The sequence below is a fragment of the Microchirus variegatus genome (genome assembly GCF_963457635.1).
Source record: "Microchirus variegatus genome assembly, chromosome: 13".
NCBI lineage: Eukaryota > Metazoa > Chordata > Actinopteri > Pleuronectiformes > Soleidae > Microchirus > Microchirus variegatus.
In genome coordinates this window covers 18,287,805-18,305,918 of record NC_139814.1, presented here as the reverse complement: position 1 = coordinate 18,305,918, position 18,114 = coordinate 18,287,805, and the positions used below count along the sequence as shown (strand labels likewise).

Below are 18,114 nucleotides of genomic sequence, written 5' to 3'. Positions count from 1 at the left end.
GAAAACAGAATTTAACATCCAAAAATAAAAATGACTTGCTTTTCACAGCATAGTAGAATATACTTTTATATATATTTACAGTGCTGTCATCTTCTGCCACCGTGTTTCTCCAGCTGCCTGAACACATAAACCAGCCAAAGCATCCTTTCAACACTTTTTTACAGGAGGCACGAGCACTTTTAGTCTTACATACTGCACCTTTAATTAAAGATGGAAATAAAATATGTGCGAGCCACTAGGGGACACTGACATCCATGACTCACTCACTCATCGTCTACCGATTTATCCTTCACACGATGGGTCACGGGGGGGCGCTGGTCCCCTGCCAATCCCCTGCCAATCCCAGCTGACATAGGGCGAACGGTGTGGGTACATACAGTCCATCACAGGGCCACATACAGAGACAAACAACCTTTTACTCTCACGCTCACATCTACAGTCATTGTAGAGTGTTCAATAAACCAAATCTGCATGTTTTTGGACTGTGAACCCTGAGAAAACCCAAGCATACACAGGGAGAACATGCAAACTCCAACCAGGTCATAAAAACTCAAGGAGTATCCATGACTTTACCCAGTAAATTAGAAACGTGTATTGTTACTGTATTGTTAACAGCTCATTCGTTTGAAATAGGTTAAATGACTGTATCAGGCTCATATATTGGTACAGGTCAGTCTCGGTATCGGACACATACAAGTGGTTTCCAGCCACCTCCTATGTGACCAAACTTGAAGTGAAGAGAGGCACGTTGTAAATGACCAGCATTAGACTTCTACAACTGCTTCAGAATGAAGTTTCATCAAATGGAGGGACCAGCTGCAGCACAAACAGCGGGAGACCTGATTCAGAGGAGATAACATCACATTACTGAGATGACATCCATAGCTAAAATGTTCAGTCGGAGATACCAGCCACTGCCGGCCACCCTGCTATTTTATGAGCTACTGTTAGCTTCTGGCCAAATATGTAGCACCACTTGTCTGAATAATAATTTCAGACAAGTGGAAGATTGAGGGATTAAGTTTGAATGAAGTAGGTTGTTTTTACTGATGGACCAACAGTGAAGTACATTGGTTTTCAGGAGTGAAGACAGACACTGCACTGCACTAATCTACAAATAGCAAGTGTTTACTGTTCAAGTTGATTCCACATCTAAAAACAACTGGTTGGTTATGAGTTTGGTTCGTCTGTTGACTCAGAATTTGGCAGTTTTATGTTTGTTGTCTGTTCATCTGTGGGTTCTTTTCCCCCACATAAGCTGCTGTGTTTGTAATCCACTGTGGATTTATGATTCTGCTTTCTTCACTGAGGGAGAGGAATATTTTTGAGGGTTTTTTGTTCCTCTCCTCTTTAGGTCTTGGCATTTTAATAATTTGTGGATGATTCAGAGTCTCGTTACACACACAAAAAAAAGTCCTCCCCGAATGCCCAAGGGAACAGCTGGCCTGATAGAACGAGCAGGGTTTCGTACCTGACCTTGCAACCAACTGTGCAGTTGATTGGCCCCCCTTTTTTTTTTCTGACTGACCATTATTGTCCTTCTGTCCATTTGTTTTCAGGTTAACGGGGTTCCAGCTGCCTTCACCCATTGTGAGCACAGGCTCCAGGCTCACACTGTGGCTTCTATCCGACTACGCAGTCAGCGGGCAGGGATTTAAAGCTGCCTATGAAGGTAACACAACCGCACTGTTTGTTTTTTTGGGCAACATAACCAATTATAATTGTTGCGTATTGTTTTTCCTGCTGCACAAGGATGTGATGGATTCAAATTACTTAGCCAGATAGGGATCTGTGACTGTTTGACAGAAAGTTAAGGCATCCTTAATTTATCTCGACTTTGTTTTGCACTTATGTTGATGATTGACCGTTATTTTGAGCTTCTCCTGCCGAGGTTTGACGTGCCTATGAAAATGAAAGAAAACAAAGCACCAAGGAGAGAATACACTGAATACTGAGATTCATGTCGTGGGCACAAAGGTAGAAGTGCACTCCCAACTATAATTGCATCATCAGATGATTTAATTGAAAGCCATTCAATCCTGCTTTCTTATCATCTCCTCCTCCCCAGGCCAGGACAGGGACCTTTATCACAGTGACGTGGAATGCTTTATGACCCATGGTGGGATGATATTAATGATGGCACTCTTCAAGCCCACGCAGGAGGGAAAGGCGAGCCCAGGGAGGAGAAAGGAAATACAAGCCAGTGACTAATTAGGCTAATTACCTGACAGGGGTTTGTCAGTCTTTTTGAGATATTGTGAATGTGGGGATGTGGCTCGATGGAGCAACGTGGAGCGACTCGGGAGGCCTGAGACCGCGTTGCGTGACTAAATAAAACCAACGATAAAAGCACAAAGAGACATTTTGTCAGGAGTTTACGGACTCCGCCGGGAGCCAATTGGTGTGTTGTTCCTTTATTTCACACCAGGTAAAACAAAACTCTTAGACTTGAATACGTTCTGACCTTGAAGTGGTTTGTTTTTGCAGTTTAATGCTGTCATTTATTGATTTTGGTAGTGTTTTTATACACCGTACTTAGCGTGATCTGCCTGCGATCAGGTCACTCGTGTTTTTTATAAAGGGAATTTGTGTATATCCTGGATGCCAAACTAGTCTATATTGGACTAATTCTGGGACAGTTCCTACTGCCCTGACTACAAGAAACTAGCTTCCTTTTCCCAGTGCCAAGGTTTGTAATTACGTCATTTTACGTGAACTAGTAGATCTCCAAAGACTAGAAACTTTTAAAGTAGATCTCGATTTAAAAAAAAAAAAAAAAAAAGCTTGGGCACCCCTGATGTGACTCTTCAATCCAAAAAAGACAGAAAAACAGAGAGTGTGGTGGTGGCGACGGGGGGTGGAGGTAGTATCGAGCGACGGGGGAATAATTGCGAAGCCGTTATTACCCATCAACCACTTCATATGACGCTCATGATGCATGCCACATGGGAAAAGAGTAAGCCCCCCCCCCCGTCATGTCAGGTGATACTGCCTTGTAGATTACAGGAGATAATGCAAAGCACAGCATCAGTGCACTTATCTTGATGCAAGACCCCCCGCCAGTTACCTTTTATTTCACTATTATCTTATATATATACGGCATCCTGCACTGCTATATTCTCTTCTGTTTCCTTTTATTAATCACAGTTTTATTTTTCTCATGGATATATATAGGTATATAGTTCTGTGAGACTCATGTGCCAACAAATTATTTCCACAAGGACTCCTGTGCTGGAGGTAGACCTGTTAAAGAGCCATGAAGCGTTGGTCAAAGTTAGTACTCGATATCTCCAAAAGTCATTGAATCGGCACCAACCGGACTTCAATTTCGTGAAGATGTCTCATCTCTTAGCCGAGAGGCTTCTTCAGTTCTGAGTGCTGCTGAGTAATATGTCACCAGGCCTTCAGTGATATTTGGAAATACCACCGATTTAATGTCAAGATTTAATTTTTTTTCCGAGTTAAGCACTGTCACGCGACGAGTTTGCTCAATCCACTTGTTTGTGTTGAACAAAAGTCACCGACACAGAGCCTCTGTCGTGCTTTGATTTGATTAGTTCACGGCTAGAAATAATTCACATTGTTCGGCGAAGAAGTCTGAAAACAGGCGACGAGATTGTGCACAATTAGAAACCTCGCTGCTAATCTTCTCAGGAAGTTTCTGGCACCTGGTGTCTGTCAGCTGGTGATCTGAAATGATGTCCCAGTTGAAGCTGGCATCCATTTTCCTGTACTCAGTATTCAACCACAGGAAGATAAGAGGTCTGTTTCACCTTTTTTTTTTTGTGTTCTCTGTTTTCGACAACTGTTGTTTATACGAGTAGTTTGTTACACTCCATTTGAGCCAAATATTATTCTAAATAAATGTTATTGCACAATCATTTCCTCCCCCTAACTACACAATGTTGCACCGTTTTGCAGTGATAAAATTCAATGGGGAGAGCAAAGGAATGAAATTCTACAGTAAATGATATTGTTTATTGTCTGGCAGAAAGCAATCGTCAATAAGTCCTCATCGGTTGTCCTCCTTTATGAACCAAGTTATGCCATAAGTAGCCTGTCACCTGAAGTTTACTCCCGTGCATCTTTGTTATCCCCGTAATTTCCCATTTTAATGCCGTTCAGTGGCATAATACGCTCAGCTGTCGTGTTTGCTTCTTTTCTGCTCACACAAATGTCCCAAGCGGTGTGTGTAGCATTTGTCCTGACGGAGGCAAACGTCGAAATAATGTCCAGAAGAGTGAAGAACTTGGAAGAATAAATTGGGTTGCCTCACAGCTGACCATGCATTTGGAAATTAAAGAATATACACGAATGCAACACAAGTACATATACATAGTTCTGTATGTGTTCTGTGCAGAGGGACAAGCTTTTTTTAGTCATGACAAATGATTGTTTTCCTTCAGTCCTTCATCCTGCTTGAAGCATAATGTCCCCGTGATTGGACAAGAAACCACTGCCCTGTCCTTGGCTGTTTTGCCCGCCCATTAAGTGTGAGCCACCGCATGGTCACAGACAATAACTGCTATTCTTGGCTTAAATAGAGTGGCTGTACTGTGTTTGCAGTGTGGGAGGGGGGATAAATGTAACACTGATTATGCCCCTGTGCACATTATGTGCATACATTTGTCTGTGTGCCTTCTGCGTCGATGCCGCCGAGGATCCCTCTGATAAACTGACTCACTCTATAAAATAAATGTCTTTATTATTTCTTTTTTCTGCTCTCTTTGACTGACCAGCTTCTCTCAGTTCAGCTTCTGCTGAAAAACCTCAGCATTTTCTTTTCTGCCCCCTCGTTTTTTATTAGGCCTGCGCTAACCATCCACCATTTTGGTGTGAGCCCATCTCGTCTATATTAGATATCTGCTCTGTTCCAGCCCACACTGCAATAAGTCTAAGTGCTGCATAGTCCATCTCCTCAACACACCGTGTAATGGCCGAGACCACTCTGGAATTTTTTCCCCTCTTGTCACCATGGCAACCACCAGACTCCTTTTTTGGTCTTATTCTTCTCCTTCTCTTCCCCATCTCTTCACAAAAGTCTTTATTCATGTTTAATCTGTAGCTACAGAGGAGGAGTCTAACAGAAGCAAAGGGAATTAGAAACATGTGCTGAGCTTCTGAAAATATCTACTGGGAATAGAAGCTTTATCCCGTCTTACTGCATTCCGTGTGCTCCACCATTGCAGCGTTGTCTCTCACAATCTTTCTCTCTCTCCTCGCTTATTCCTCCTCTCTCCCCCCTGTTTTTTTTTTCATTCTTCTTCACCTCAAATCTCAACCTCGGCGCCACCAGTATTTCTTTACCCCTATCCGACTGTTATCCCTCACTCTGCCGCCCTCTCTTGAATATTAAAGTACCACAATGATTATCCAGTCATGTGTTGCCAAGTTTCTCCTCTGTCAGTGTCTTAGTTGCATAGTCAATGTGCCTCCCAACTGGGTCAGCTGAAAAAAAAAGAAAAAAAGAAAAACAGCCAGCCTTGCAGCACGACTCAAGCAGCTCTGCCTCCCTAGCATTAAATCTCTGCAGGTGTCTGACATGGAAATCGTTTTAAATTGTACTTCTGCATTGTAGTCTATGTTTTTGTTGTACTGGGCTTTTAATCGGAAATCACGAGGATCATTCTATGAATAAATATATTCTTTAGCAATTCACCATAGTTAGTCACATGAGAGTATAGTCTACACAGTAATGTCTCGATCTGTTCCTCTTCAGCCACCGTCCCTCTCTTTCATGTTCATATCGGCATGGGCAGGATGAAGGTGGGGGCCGAGTAGATGAGCGGGTACATTGAAGCTTGAATGAGTCTTGTGCTTAATTGGAGAAAAAAAAAAAAAAGGAAAGGAAACTCCACATCTTAAGTGGAGGAGAGTGCCACACCAAAGTGTGATGACCGTGTAAATCAAATTTCCTCTCCCCATGATCTAACAACACACCTGCTCTAAGGGGGGGTGTATTAAGGCCGCTTTATGCCTTTAAATGAAGGGGGTTTTATTACCTGCTAATTGTTTGTGCAAAATAGGATCGTTGTGAATCATTTTAAATAGCATGATGCCTTTTTTGCAATATTATCAATGGCTGTTAGGCCTGCTGTGTAGTGTATACAATGAGTAGCATTTGCTTTGTCAAAGCCCATGGCTGCTTTGAAGATATTCTCGCTCATTTGACATGTCCGTGTATTCACCACTTTAGAACATATAATACATACACCCATACATCTTCTACCGCTTTATCCTCCACATGAGGGTCGCGGGGGGAGCTGTGCCATTCTCAGCTGACAGGGCAATAGGCTGGGTCACACCCTGGACAGATCACTAGTCCATCACAGGGACACACACGTAGACAAACAATCACACACTCTCGCACCTATGGTTAATTTAGAGTGTCCAATTGACCTAATCCCCATATTGCATGTTTTTGGACTGTGGGAGGAAACCAGAGAACCCAGAGAAAACCCACCCGGGTCTTCTTACTGCAAAGCCAAATGTGCTAACCACTACGGCAACCTCATATCAACTTAAAGACGATGTAGGAAAGTCACCGTAGTGGCAGTTAAGTGATTTTGAAGCTTTTCGTACTGCAGTCATCGAGCATTAGGTAGTTGCACAAGTTGTTGTTTTGTTTTGTTATGGAAATTCAATCTGTTACATTCTTGAATACATGTTATTTGAAGGAGCCTTTGTTTTTCACTTTACCTTAAATGTCTGGCGAGCTCTTGCTGTCATTGTAGACAGTACAACGTAGCTGGAGTGATGTTTGGAGGGTTTAATGCTCACTGATCCGCATCATCGACTTAATCAAATTGAAACTGTTGTGCCGGAATTTGTGTAAACACAGCAATGACTCTACAGAAATATGAGCACATGTAAAGGAGCGTTCATAACACTGCGGTTTATGAATGCACTGTGCTCGAGCTGCGATAACCAGACATCCAATGCTGCCTTCCGCTCGCCACAGCTGCACGGTTTTAAATAGAGCTCGGCTTTTAAGATCGGCTGGAACGTCTCCGATGAGTGAGGCAACACTAAGTGACAATTACTAATAATCATAATAATTTACAATTTTGAGAGAGGCATGGTATACTGGCATGTTGTGCTGTCGTGACAACTCAACCTCTAATTATGATGGGAGATTAAAAAAGGGATGAGGAGGTAATTTTCTTTTAAGCATGATCATAAAAAAATATTTTAGTCTTATTACTCTGCTTACTGGTTATGTAATAACTCTGCAGGAAGCAACTCTCCAGTGCACTCTAATGCCCTGCCCATGCCCACGAGGACACATGGAGACATTGTTGGAAATTTAGCATTTCTTTGAAATCGGTTTTTACAGATGTGAAATATTGCATCACATGGATGTTTTTGCATTCAAACAGAAACCTTTAAAACTTGATATTTTTGTTTCCCAAACCATATCCCGCTGAGAAATATCACTGTGTTCACTTTGCATGTCATCTGAAATCAACGGGGTCTTATTTCCAGCTTCAAAGAAGGTAAAACCTTGGCCTTGTGAAAGATTTTCATCAACATCTTTCTTTATTATTACCGAGAAAATATTATTTGACGGTTAGCCTTGCAAGCCTCCGATAAAGTCATAATAAAACATGCACGTACACAAACACACAAGTCATTTCTGCATCTTTTTTTCCATTAGCTTTTTTGAACTGGATGAAATTCTCATTTATTTTACCGAGCCTATCCTGATTTCGAAATGTAACCGTCAAAAAAAGATGTAGAGATTCAGTCAACAACAAAAAAAAACCCACAAACAAAACGGGTGATTCTCACAGGAGCGTATTATTGCACACCTGCTCTGAGAGCAGAGTGGCATTCTAATGTCGCCATGAAACTCGCTGCACAAATTAAAAAAACTGCTCCCAAACAATAATTGGGTCCGTTTATGTATACTGGATACATTTCTTCACATGGTGCAGGGTTTACTCCCAATGGAAGGCCAGCTGTTACGGCCGTGATTTTTTTTTTTTAACCACATGTATTTTCTCCGAAATTATGGATGACCTGGCACATGTGTGTGTAAGCAGAGCAATCCTCCGTGGCAGATTGGAGATGTTGTTAGTGTCTGGCATGAGAATTGGCTGCCAGCATGTCTGACCGTTAAATGCTTCTGACGCGCAATTAATCGGTGATTGTTGAGCGGCAGTTCCGCGTCAGCCTAATGAAGTTTGTTATGGCTCGCTCTCTCTCTTACCCGTACACACAACTCTGCACAAACGTGCACGAGCGCACACGTCAATCTCCAACATCAGCATGTCATTACCTCAGAAAACACAGACAGCTCTCAAGAAATGTTGATTAGCACAGTTTATTCATTTGAAAAAATGCATAGTGATACAAGAAAAAAAAACAAAACCGTGTATTATCCGCACTCCACAGACGCAGTAAAATGTATTTTGCTGAATAGAAATAATTTATGTGCATGCTCATCGGGGGGGGAAAAAAAAAAAGGTCAAGTTGAATCCCAGCTCCTTTGCACTTAGTTGAAACGTAAATTGTGCGTCGTGTTGTTTCCCAACCTGAAATCACTGCTGTGGTTGAGCTGAGATGATAGTGAAGCCGCGGAAACACAAGCAGCTGCTTCTCTCCCCCGCTTCATATAATGTTAATATTTGATGCTGGAGCCCACATCCGAGCCATTTTTGGGATTATTTTTTTATATTTTCTGTATTCCATTTTAGCTTTTTATAGAACTGACATGAGCTAAGAGAGCTCTTGACAGTTCCCATTTCCCCGCAAGTCATCGGCAGACAAGTCTGCTCTGTAGAGCACTGCAAGATGCACTTTGTTTTTTTTTGTTTTTTTGTTGGTGTATGTGTATGTGTGTGTGTGTGTTTGGTCTCTAGCCTTATTCCATCTTTGCCCTCTATTTGTTTTTTGGGTGAACGGGCAGCAAGACAGGGTCCAGTCTGTGGTCAGTCTGTGCTCCCCAGATAAGGGAATGCTTTCACAGCATCTCGAGACACACGGGCAAATTTGCACACAGTACACATCCGAGCAGACCCACTGACACACGTGGTCAGAGGGGTTCCATACTCAAACATGGCCTCTACTGCTCGGTGGTGCATGTATTGAAAGGTCACGCTTCCTACGTGAACCCGTGGCTTCAGGTGAGTTTTGTTTGCGGGGCAAACATTATGTCTACCGCCTATATGACACCAGTTCTCCACAGCTGCCTGCGTACGCAATTAAACATCTTGTTTCTCGCAGGGCATGACAATAATCAATATGATTGTCAATTCATAGCAGGCCTTTACATCGCAAGTAACCACTCGCGATCCATTTTCACTCTGATGTATCTGTTTGCAAATCAAAACAATGCCGGCATGAATGAGAAACTACATAAACACCGACACAGGCGAAGCAAATCGCCAGACATATTGGATGCACTCGTCATATAAATATATGTATAGGGGTTTTAAAATTATTCACAAAGCAAGCCTACAGTACGTGATCCGAGAGCTAAATAAATGTATGTGTGTGTCTTAATATATGCGTGTGCTTCTGCAGTGGATGCTACTCAAGTAGGTGTGATTCGCCCCAGGACACGGTCATGTACACGCTGCTCAAATTCAAGAAGTGATATGCGGTCCAGACATCCGTCAGTCTTTCTGAGCGATACATATCTCATGTCATTGAGTCTCGGTTTGCTTTCAGGCATGTATCCTAAGGTTGTCTTCTTGTGACTGGGTTAACCAATTTTTTTGTATTATTTATGTATGTGCTGGTGCAGCAGGAGGCGTGAGTATGTGGTTTCTACAGTTAAGTCGACTGAATTGCAGTAATGGGGTGGTTGTGAGATCAAGTAATCATAAGCAGACTTGTGCATTCAAGGACTGGGATTTTATAACTGACCATGTAGAGAAGGGACTAGTTGTGTATCAGTCTGTGTGTGCGGTTCTGCAGCGGACTTCTATAATGTGCATACCGGTTGCAGAATATTGTGTGCAGTATCGACGAAAGTGAACACTAAAGGGTTCCTTGCATGTCTGTCTTTGTTTGGCTTCTGTGAAAGGCCCAGTGCGCTCCCTGCTGCCTTCACACTGACAGGATGCACACTGGCAGACAGGGCCTACCCTCACTGCATCCAAACAAAGGCAGAGGGAGATGTTGAAGAAGACGTGGGGTGGGTTGGGGTCGGGGTTGGGGTTGGTGGGGGTGACGATGGTGGAGAAGGGAGGTTAGCTCAAAGGAAGAGAGGCAGATCAAAAGATAGAGAGTATGGCCGTGTTAATCTTTGAAACTAATTCAAACAAGAAAGTCGTTTGATCAAACCATGTGTTTGGCTCTTGTTACTTTTAAACTCATTCCTGTTGTACATCGTTATTTTATTTTTTTCCTTTGGTCACCGTGTTTGTGCTCGATTACCGCAATCAACTGTACCACTGAGATCTGCATTGATATGAATGATTAATTCACCTAAATCCACTTAGTAATCTGATCTGACTTTTTTTGACATCAGTTGTTTCTGCTAACCATCATTGCTGCAGCCACTGCACACCTGTGCTACACACTGCAGAGCAGTGAGTCATTCAGGGGCTGAATTCGCTCCCTTGCTGATTCAAACACTGCTCATTTCTAGAGTTTAGTTTAAAAGACTGGGATTTTTGTCCAGCGTCATATAAAGTATAGAGCGTGATTCAGGTAGATGGACAATAGCAACACTGCCGTCTGTAACTTTAACATGAAAAATAGATGTCTGCTACCTTAAAACCATTATCAAATGAGTTAATATAACACTCTCTTTGTGATACTGAGAATTTCCATCTTGTGTTGCCCAGTTAACTTCCCACATTGCACACAAGAAATGATTGTGTCTTCTAAAGGATAGATGTTTCTTGTCCCTGCATGTCCCTGTGCGACTGGGCTAGAAACACTCCCTCAGTCATGTCTGGTAGTATTGCTTCACAGAAGCAATTTCTCCTTTCTGGTGACACATTATGAAAACAAGGTCAAGAACAAACGACATTCCCTTTCTTTCATGACCCACACACAGCCCTTTGCCCTTTTGCACAACTATTGTATGTTTTAGTAAGGGAGCTCATCTGCCAAATAAGCACCAATAACCTAAATTGCTCTTGTTTTGACTGCCTAAAATGTCACCCAGCTCACATCATCCCCTCTTCTTGTTTTATTTGACTTCTCCGAAAGGTTGCTAGTGTTGTTTTCCCTCCACTGTTTATTGTCACGTACCGGTCTGGCACACTTATTCCACCACTTTATGGAAGTGTGTAATTAAGCACCTTTGTAAATGTCATCTCAGCCCACTGGGTGATAGACTTTGATGTAATTATTTCCAGCCCGAGGTAACCCCCATCAGGCATCTTGTGTAAGGGTGATAGTTCCCCTTTTAATTCGCTGCCCCCCTTTTCAAAGACTGGCTTTTTTTTTTGAGGGGGAATGAATTCAGTTCTGTGCACGACGTGTTCAATATCATCAATAAAAGTGAGTTCATTATCCAAATGACGTACTTTATTTTTCAGTCACAGAGTAAATGAATTACTTTGCCGAGCTTTTGAAGTTGGGCCAGTGTGAATTGCAAAAGCCAATAAACTTCAGATAAGTCACCTTGTGTGTATGGATTGTACACGCATGCATGTGTACGTTGTGTGGAGGATTGTCATAGGTGCATTGAACCTCCTTCTTCCTCTCCTGCTCCTCCTGTCTTGCCCTTCCTGTTAGTCATTTTTTATTCCCCTCTCCAGGCCTCTATCTCTCATCAGGATTAGCCTCCATTGCTTGTTAGCGTACTCACTCTTTTCTTACCCATCCCTCCCACATTTGTCACACCGAACAATCCCTTTTTGTGTGGATTAGTGCCTGTATTGTCTTCGAATTAGGGTGTCATTGTTTCTGAGCCGGGATCTGGTAGAGACGTGCCACTGCATACGCATGAGTGCGCGCTCATGTGTGCACAATATGTCGAAGTGTGTGATCGCATTTGAAACCAAGGTGATGAATCTCATTTATTGTGCATGGTTTTTTTTGGTTTTTTTAATGACACACACAAGCAGCACAGAGTCAACTGTTTGCTGTGTCTGACAGGAAGCTGTGTGACCTACTGTGTTTTCCATTTTCTTTGAATGTGTAACTGGCGTTTTCTTCTTCAAGGATTATGTACCGAGTGTAAGCAATATGGCAGAAAAGGTTCAGACTTTGGAGTGAATTTTGTGTCCAATCTCACACAGGCAACAACAGTGGACATACTGACAATTAAATAACCTGCGCAATAATAGAAATTGTAATTTCCAAATCAAAACACAACAATTATTTGATTAGGATAAAATGTGTGATGACAAAACATGATGGACTTCTGCAGTGGATGAGAAGATTTAATACTACAGCATCAAAAGCCCAACATATACTGGCATGGACTTTGGCACCAACCACCACTTATCTTGGTGAACAAATGTCTAATATTTTTGCTTGATGGGAGTTGATGGAAACACATCAATGTGCGTTTTCCTTTTATCAAATAAATCCACTTCAAATTTGCAATACAGTTAAATGAAAACACATCTATAGAGAGAGAGAGAAAGGAGGTGGGTGAGAATAAAGCACCTAAAGGGTTCAGCAGGTGGGTGGCCGATATGTTGTTATTATGGAGATGCACAGGAACGTACAGGCGATGCCATCATACGTTTACATCTAAAAGTGTCGAGCGGTATCGTTTATAACGGTACATTCACTCTCTTCTCTGCAGTGGCAGCTCGCTGACCTAGAACATATTCAGCTGTTGAAGGGAAAAACAGTGTAAAACCCTAATCTATAAACTCGGTTTATCATGAAGCAGTAAGTAACTTCGAACACCATTAAGATTCCCTTGCAGTGCATGTTACCATCTAAGATGAAATACCATTTTGAAGAGTAACCAGTGCTTTCTCTCGCTCTCCCATCACTTTAATTGATATCAATCAACGGGCTCCTTCTCGGCTGCTGTGTTTAATCATTTCTCCATTTACTAGGCCGGTGTAAATGTGCAGCCATACATCAGACCAGACTTATCGATCAGCCATTACCAATTCCCTCCACTCATCCCTCTCAGACCTTATCGACTGTTGAGCAGTCACTTGTTAGCCACCTAAAAGTCAAAGTTCAAATGTAAGGCTCTGGGAAGTTGTGAGTATAGTCGAACCCAAGTGTCATCGTAAGGTTGCTACTATGTCTCTGCCGATATTGTTCTGTGTTTCATTGTGTCGGATTGTGTCACTGCGATGATAAATCTTTAAATGTAGAATCTCAAAACACACACACACACCTGCAAAATATCATTCCCTGAACACAATCATATGGGTCAGCGTTGTTTTGTTCTTTTCCCTCCTTCACTTATAGAGAATCAATGTTTGCTGTACTCGGTTGCATTTCACGTTGTTTTGACTCGCAGCCACAGAGACAGCTCGGGTCATTTCATGTTGATTTACTGGAGGGAAGCGGGACAATGGGGAGGTGTCTTCGAAAAAAAAAAAACAGAAACAACAACAAAAAAAACAAACCTTGCTCCACAGACTGTTGCAGGTGTAGACGAAATACTTTCTCGAGTCACACAAAGATGCCATGTTTCCTTGCGTGTGCCTGACAAGCCCAGCTGCGGAAAAAAAAAACACGCCATCACTGAAGCGTGGAGTGAAGGCACACCTGTTTTTTGTCTCTTACCCATCATTTGACATCACAGGGTGCTTTATTTGAGGCCTTAATTCATGGTTGCTGCACGGTGTAATGATGCAAAGACTGGGAGCAAGCTGAGGTGTGTGTCAACAGGAGGAGACGCGGAGGTTTTCTAAGCGAGCCGTCGCTGTAATAGTGGGTGGGAGGCAGAATTGGCATTTTTTTGTGTGCAAGTTTAAAGGGGAAGATTTACATACAGAGATAATGTGATGTAGTTTGAGTGACAGTGGGATGAGCATGTGGTTTATTTATGATGTTTACCATGGGTCTCTTTATACACACCCGGATTCTTCAGAGCAGCCTTTAATTTGTCTTGCATCATTGCTGATTTGTTTGCAAAAAGCAACAGAAAACAGAAACGGGTTTAACAAAGTTTAAGGATAGGATGATTATGTTTTATAAGGCTCATGGGAAATGGAAATAATGCCAAAAATAGCTGTGTGTTTGGGGAAACCCAATATAAGAAGAGTGTTGACTCGGGGGAGAGGAAGGCATGCTTTGACGGATTATTGTACTGCGATTATCAAAGTGAGTCAAAATTGTGGGAATCGGTCTTGCTACAGTGCATTAGCCATGTGTGGGAAAAACAGCAATTCAATGGATTTTGTAATTAAATGACTCATCCCATAGAACTGCAATTCAATAATTAGCCTATTATAGTCTTACAATAGGTCTTGATATGCTTGTTGGTGGTTGAAGGGCTAAATTCAAACAAACAATCCAAATAAATCCAGTGGCACCATTTAAATTACAGGTCGCAGCGTCCATTCAAATTGGGAATCATCACTCACTTATTTGCTCATATGGTGGCACAGACAACCTGAGCCCCTATAAAAAAATAAAATAAACTGTAACGTATCGCCGGCTGCCATACAAACAGATCAGGCACTTGGTTTAAAAAATGTGACCATGGGAAATGAGGATGACAGGATGATTTAAGAAGGGAAGCGGAGCGTACGGACTAAAGGCAACGCTGTGAGTCGGAGTTGAGCCAAATACAGAGCTGCGGGAAGTTAAGAGGCTTCATCTGATACAGAATGTTTACTCCAGAAAGACTTAAGATACTGGGAGACACTGTATTCGTAATACATTTGTATTGATTGTATATCAACGGGTGCCTGTCTTTAACGCAGCAGCCGCAGCCGATAATGAGAATTTGCGTATTATATTATCACTGCAGCACATTGTTAGATGAGTATCAATAGCAATGTCAGAGAACAGAGTCATTGATGGATTAGCTTTTGGTATTAAAGTCCGTGGATTTGGAGTGAATCAGGACTTCCCTCGCCTCACAACATAGAGAGAGAGATATTACGGGTGAACTTTCTCCAGTAATTCAATGACATCTCTCTTAAATCTGATCCTGGAGTTTTAATGTTTCTGTTTTGTTCTGTTGTACTTTGGGAAATTATTTATTATTTTAATGTTTGGTGACATTGTTTACTTTTCTGCAAATAAAACACATTAGAATTCTGTGAAAGGAGAAAGAAAGCATAGAAGATTAAGGGGGGGAAGTCAAGGTTAAATGGAAGTATTGATTCATCTTTCCAATGCACCTTTTCCTCATCAAGCCATCACTTTGTTCTTTCTCTGCACAAGTCAGATAACAGAACTGATGGAAAACTAAAGTCACTCAAAGGGCACAGGGTCTGAATTGGCGTTTGACCACTGACCTGATGACGAGCAGTGTTTACTTTCTAAAGTATACAGGCGTATTCCCAGCTGCTTGGGGGGGGGAGCGTAAAAAAAAAAATCATAGCAGCCAGCAAAAAAATCAAGAGTCATCATAAAAGTGACAGCGGGAAGATGCATTTTCTCCTCATGTGTACGTCGAAGGCTTTACCCCCACATCCTTGTCATGTGACGCATGAAATGACATCATAAACCTGTCATCGCCAGGAGATGACCTAGAGAGGGAGAAGTGCACGTGTTCAAGAGGAACTGAAGAAGATTTATAGATTTTTTTTTTGTCCTGCTCTCTAAGTAAAGAGATTTGTTAGTTTTATTGTGTTACCCTTAAACCTGCATATTTTCACATCAACGCTCTCCCTTTTCCACTGTGTCCTCTCTGGTGGGCACAGTTTCCAAGGCAACCTGCAGAGCAAGGGAGAGAGGATTGGCTGAGGGGAGACAAAATGTGGAGAGACGATAGGAGTAGAGAAGGCCTTTCGTGGGTTTAAGACCTTCTCTAAGTGCATGGATGTACAGTAGGGTTGGTCGTCTGTACATCGTGTTGACACCTGCTGGCTTACCACGAAATTTGGTGTTGAAACGATTATTATTCATGTATTTCTTTACTCTTTTTCTCCCCTGAGGATGGGTGTTTATTTTTGTTGATGAAGGCATCAGGCTGGAAGAGGAACAGAGCATCAACTGATACCGTTACAAAGCTCTGTTTTCTCAATTAAATTTGAAAACTAATATCTGATTTTTAAAACGTTGCTACACTTCAGTTAAATGCTATATTTTGGTCACACCGACATTTCCTCGGCAGATTTTAGTTGCCTCATTCATAGGCTGAAGTTTTTACATTGTAATTAACTGTGTACCATTGTTTATAGTACTGTATGTACAATAAATCCTTGCAGTGCACAATGTAAGCCTGAATCTACTCATTTCGTGCATTATCTTGGACAAGGCGCTGTGTTAATGCGGTGGCACCAGCCAGCAGCTGTCTCAGTGATGCAATTTGACAGTAAACAATTGCAGTTACCGGTCATTTCAGATGCGACCTGCCTCTGACCATGTCCATGTTAAAGGGACTTTGGGATTTCGGCGATTTTTGTTTGCAAGACTCATGTCATTGCAGGGATAAGCCCATAAAAGCCAGGGAGATTTAGATGCTTGGAGTCAGACAGAGTGAAGGCTGTGCACAGATGTGTTGATCTCTCCTCCTCGCACCTTCCACCCCATCTCTCATCTGTCTCCTGGCTTTCATGGTCTCCCGTGCTCCCTGATCCCTCTTAGTTTAGTCTCATATATAGTGAATGGCTACTGAATGGCACATTATTCTGTTGTGTAGACATTGTCGGCAGCCATCAATTCTGTATGAGCTCCCCTTCACAGCTCAAAGCCTCCCACACAGCAACTGGCTTTTTTTTTTTTTTGTTTACTGCACCTGCTGTATTGGGAAAAAAAGGAGGATATCTTGGGGTTCATTCACACACGTCTGTGTTTGTATCCATGTTTGATCATGTGTGTGTACAGAGGTTCAAGTGCTCAACTCCCACTGTAGAATTTAAGACGCTGCTAAGCTCTCGCTCAGATAATTCCGATAAGTCAAAACATTTCAAATTTCAAAGTTGAATCTCTTGCCCCAAACCATTCAGACCGTGGCTGGATGGATATGTGTCTGCCTCTTTGAGTTTAGACATTATAAGGTAAACAGTACTGGATATACTCTTTTTTTTTCACTGTCCCTAATCTGTAAAGTGTGTGTGTTATAATCCCAGTAGATCAGCAGTTTCTGAAATACTCACACCAGCCCATCTGGAACCAAAAGCTATATCAAGTTCAAAGTTACTTAAATCACCTTTCCTCCCCATTCTAATGCTCATTCTGGACTTCACAATGGCTACATTCCTAAAAGCATTGAGCTTCTGCTGCTGCTGAACAGGTTTCCCGTAATAAATTGGCCAGTTGGTGTATTTGTACACAGTGCATATATTTATTTTGTATTGTACAATGCACAAAGTATGCCTGCATACACACACTCAGCTGTGAATTGTTGGAGGGGTCTATTTTGCATTCCTCAACTTCTCTAACCAAAAGTGAGGGGAGTTTCCAGAGGCCTTTGTCCAACCCGTGTGTCGGAAACAGGAGGCATTGATTGAACCGGTGCTTGACAAAGCAGAAACGGCTTGTTGAGCTAATGTACCTGCACGTGTGTTGAGATCGATTTCACAATGTCACTTCCACATACATATCAGGATGATAGTGGGTGGAACGGAAATGGGAAGAAATAGAAAAGCTGGGGAGAGGATTGAGAAAGGACGATGGGAGACGAGTGAAGTAAGATGTACCGAGGCCAACGTTTAATCTTTAAACCCTGAGATCGGGCTTATTCAAAGTCTGCTTTTCACGCCACTATCTGAATGTTCATCTTGGCTTTTCCTGTCCTGCTTTCTTCTGCTCTCTATAATCTAATTTGGTGTCAGGTGCTGCAGAATGAAGCTGCTTCCTGTTGATGGCATTACTGTTTTCTCCTGCAACTATTTGTTTCTTACCATCAGCATTTTTTTTTTTTCCTCTGCCTCTTTTTTCTACTTAAAAAAATATCCCCAGACGCCGGCATCCTCCCCACATATTGCTTTGTTTTTTAAACAAAGCTGGAACTTTGACTGAGTGGAAAATATGTACCTGTTATTATGACGGAGTGCAATTAAACGAGACAAAAGAAGTCAATGAAAACAACAAAGGCATTAGTTGGTT

General features: G+C 42.1%; 1 protein-coding gene across 1 annotated transcript in view; it reads left to right on the top strand.

Moving 5' to 3' along the window:
- The window catches only part of csmd2 (CUB and Sushi multiple domains 2), a gene marked incomplete at both ends in the record, with an annotated part of 204,926 nt that overhangs the window by 36,230 nt on the left and 150,582 nt on the right, over window positions 1-18,114 (top strand). The window contains one exon of the mRNA XM_083900294.1: window positions 1,560-1,672. Coding sequence (XP_083756420.1) covers window positions 1,560-1,672 — 113 coding nt within the window. The remainder of the gene's footprint in view (window positions 1-1,559; window positions 1,673-18,114) is intronic.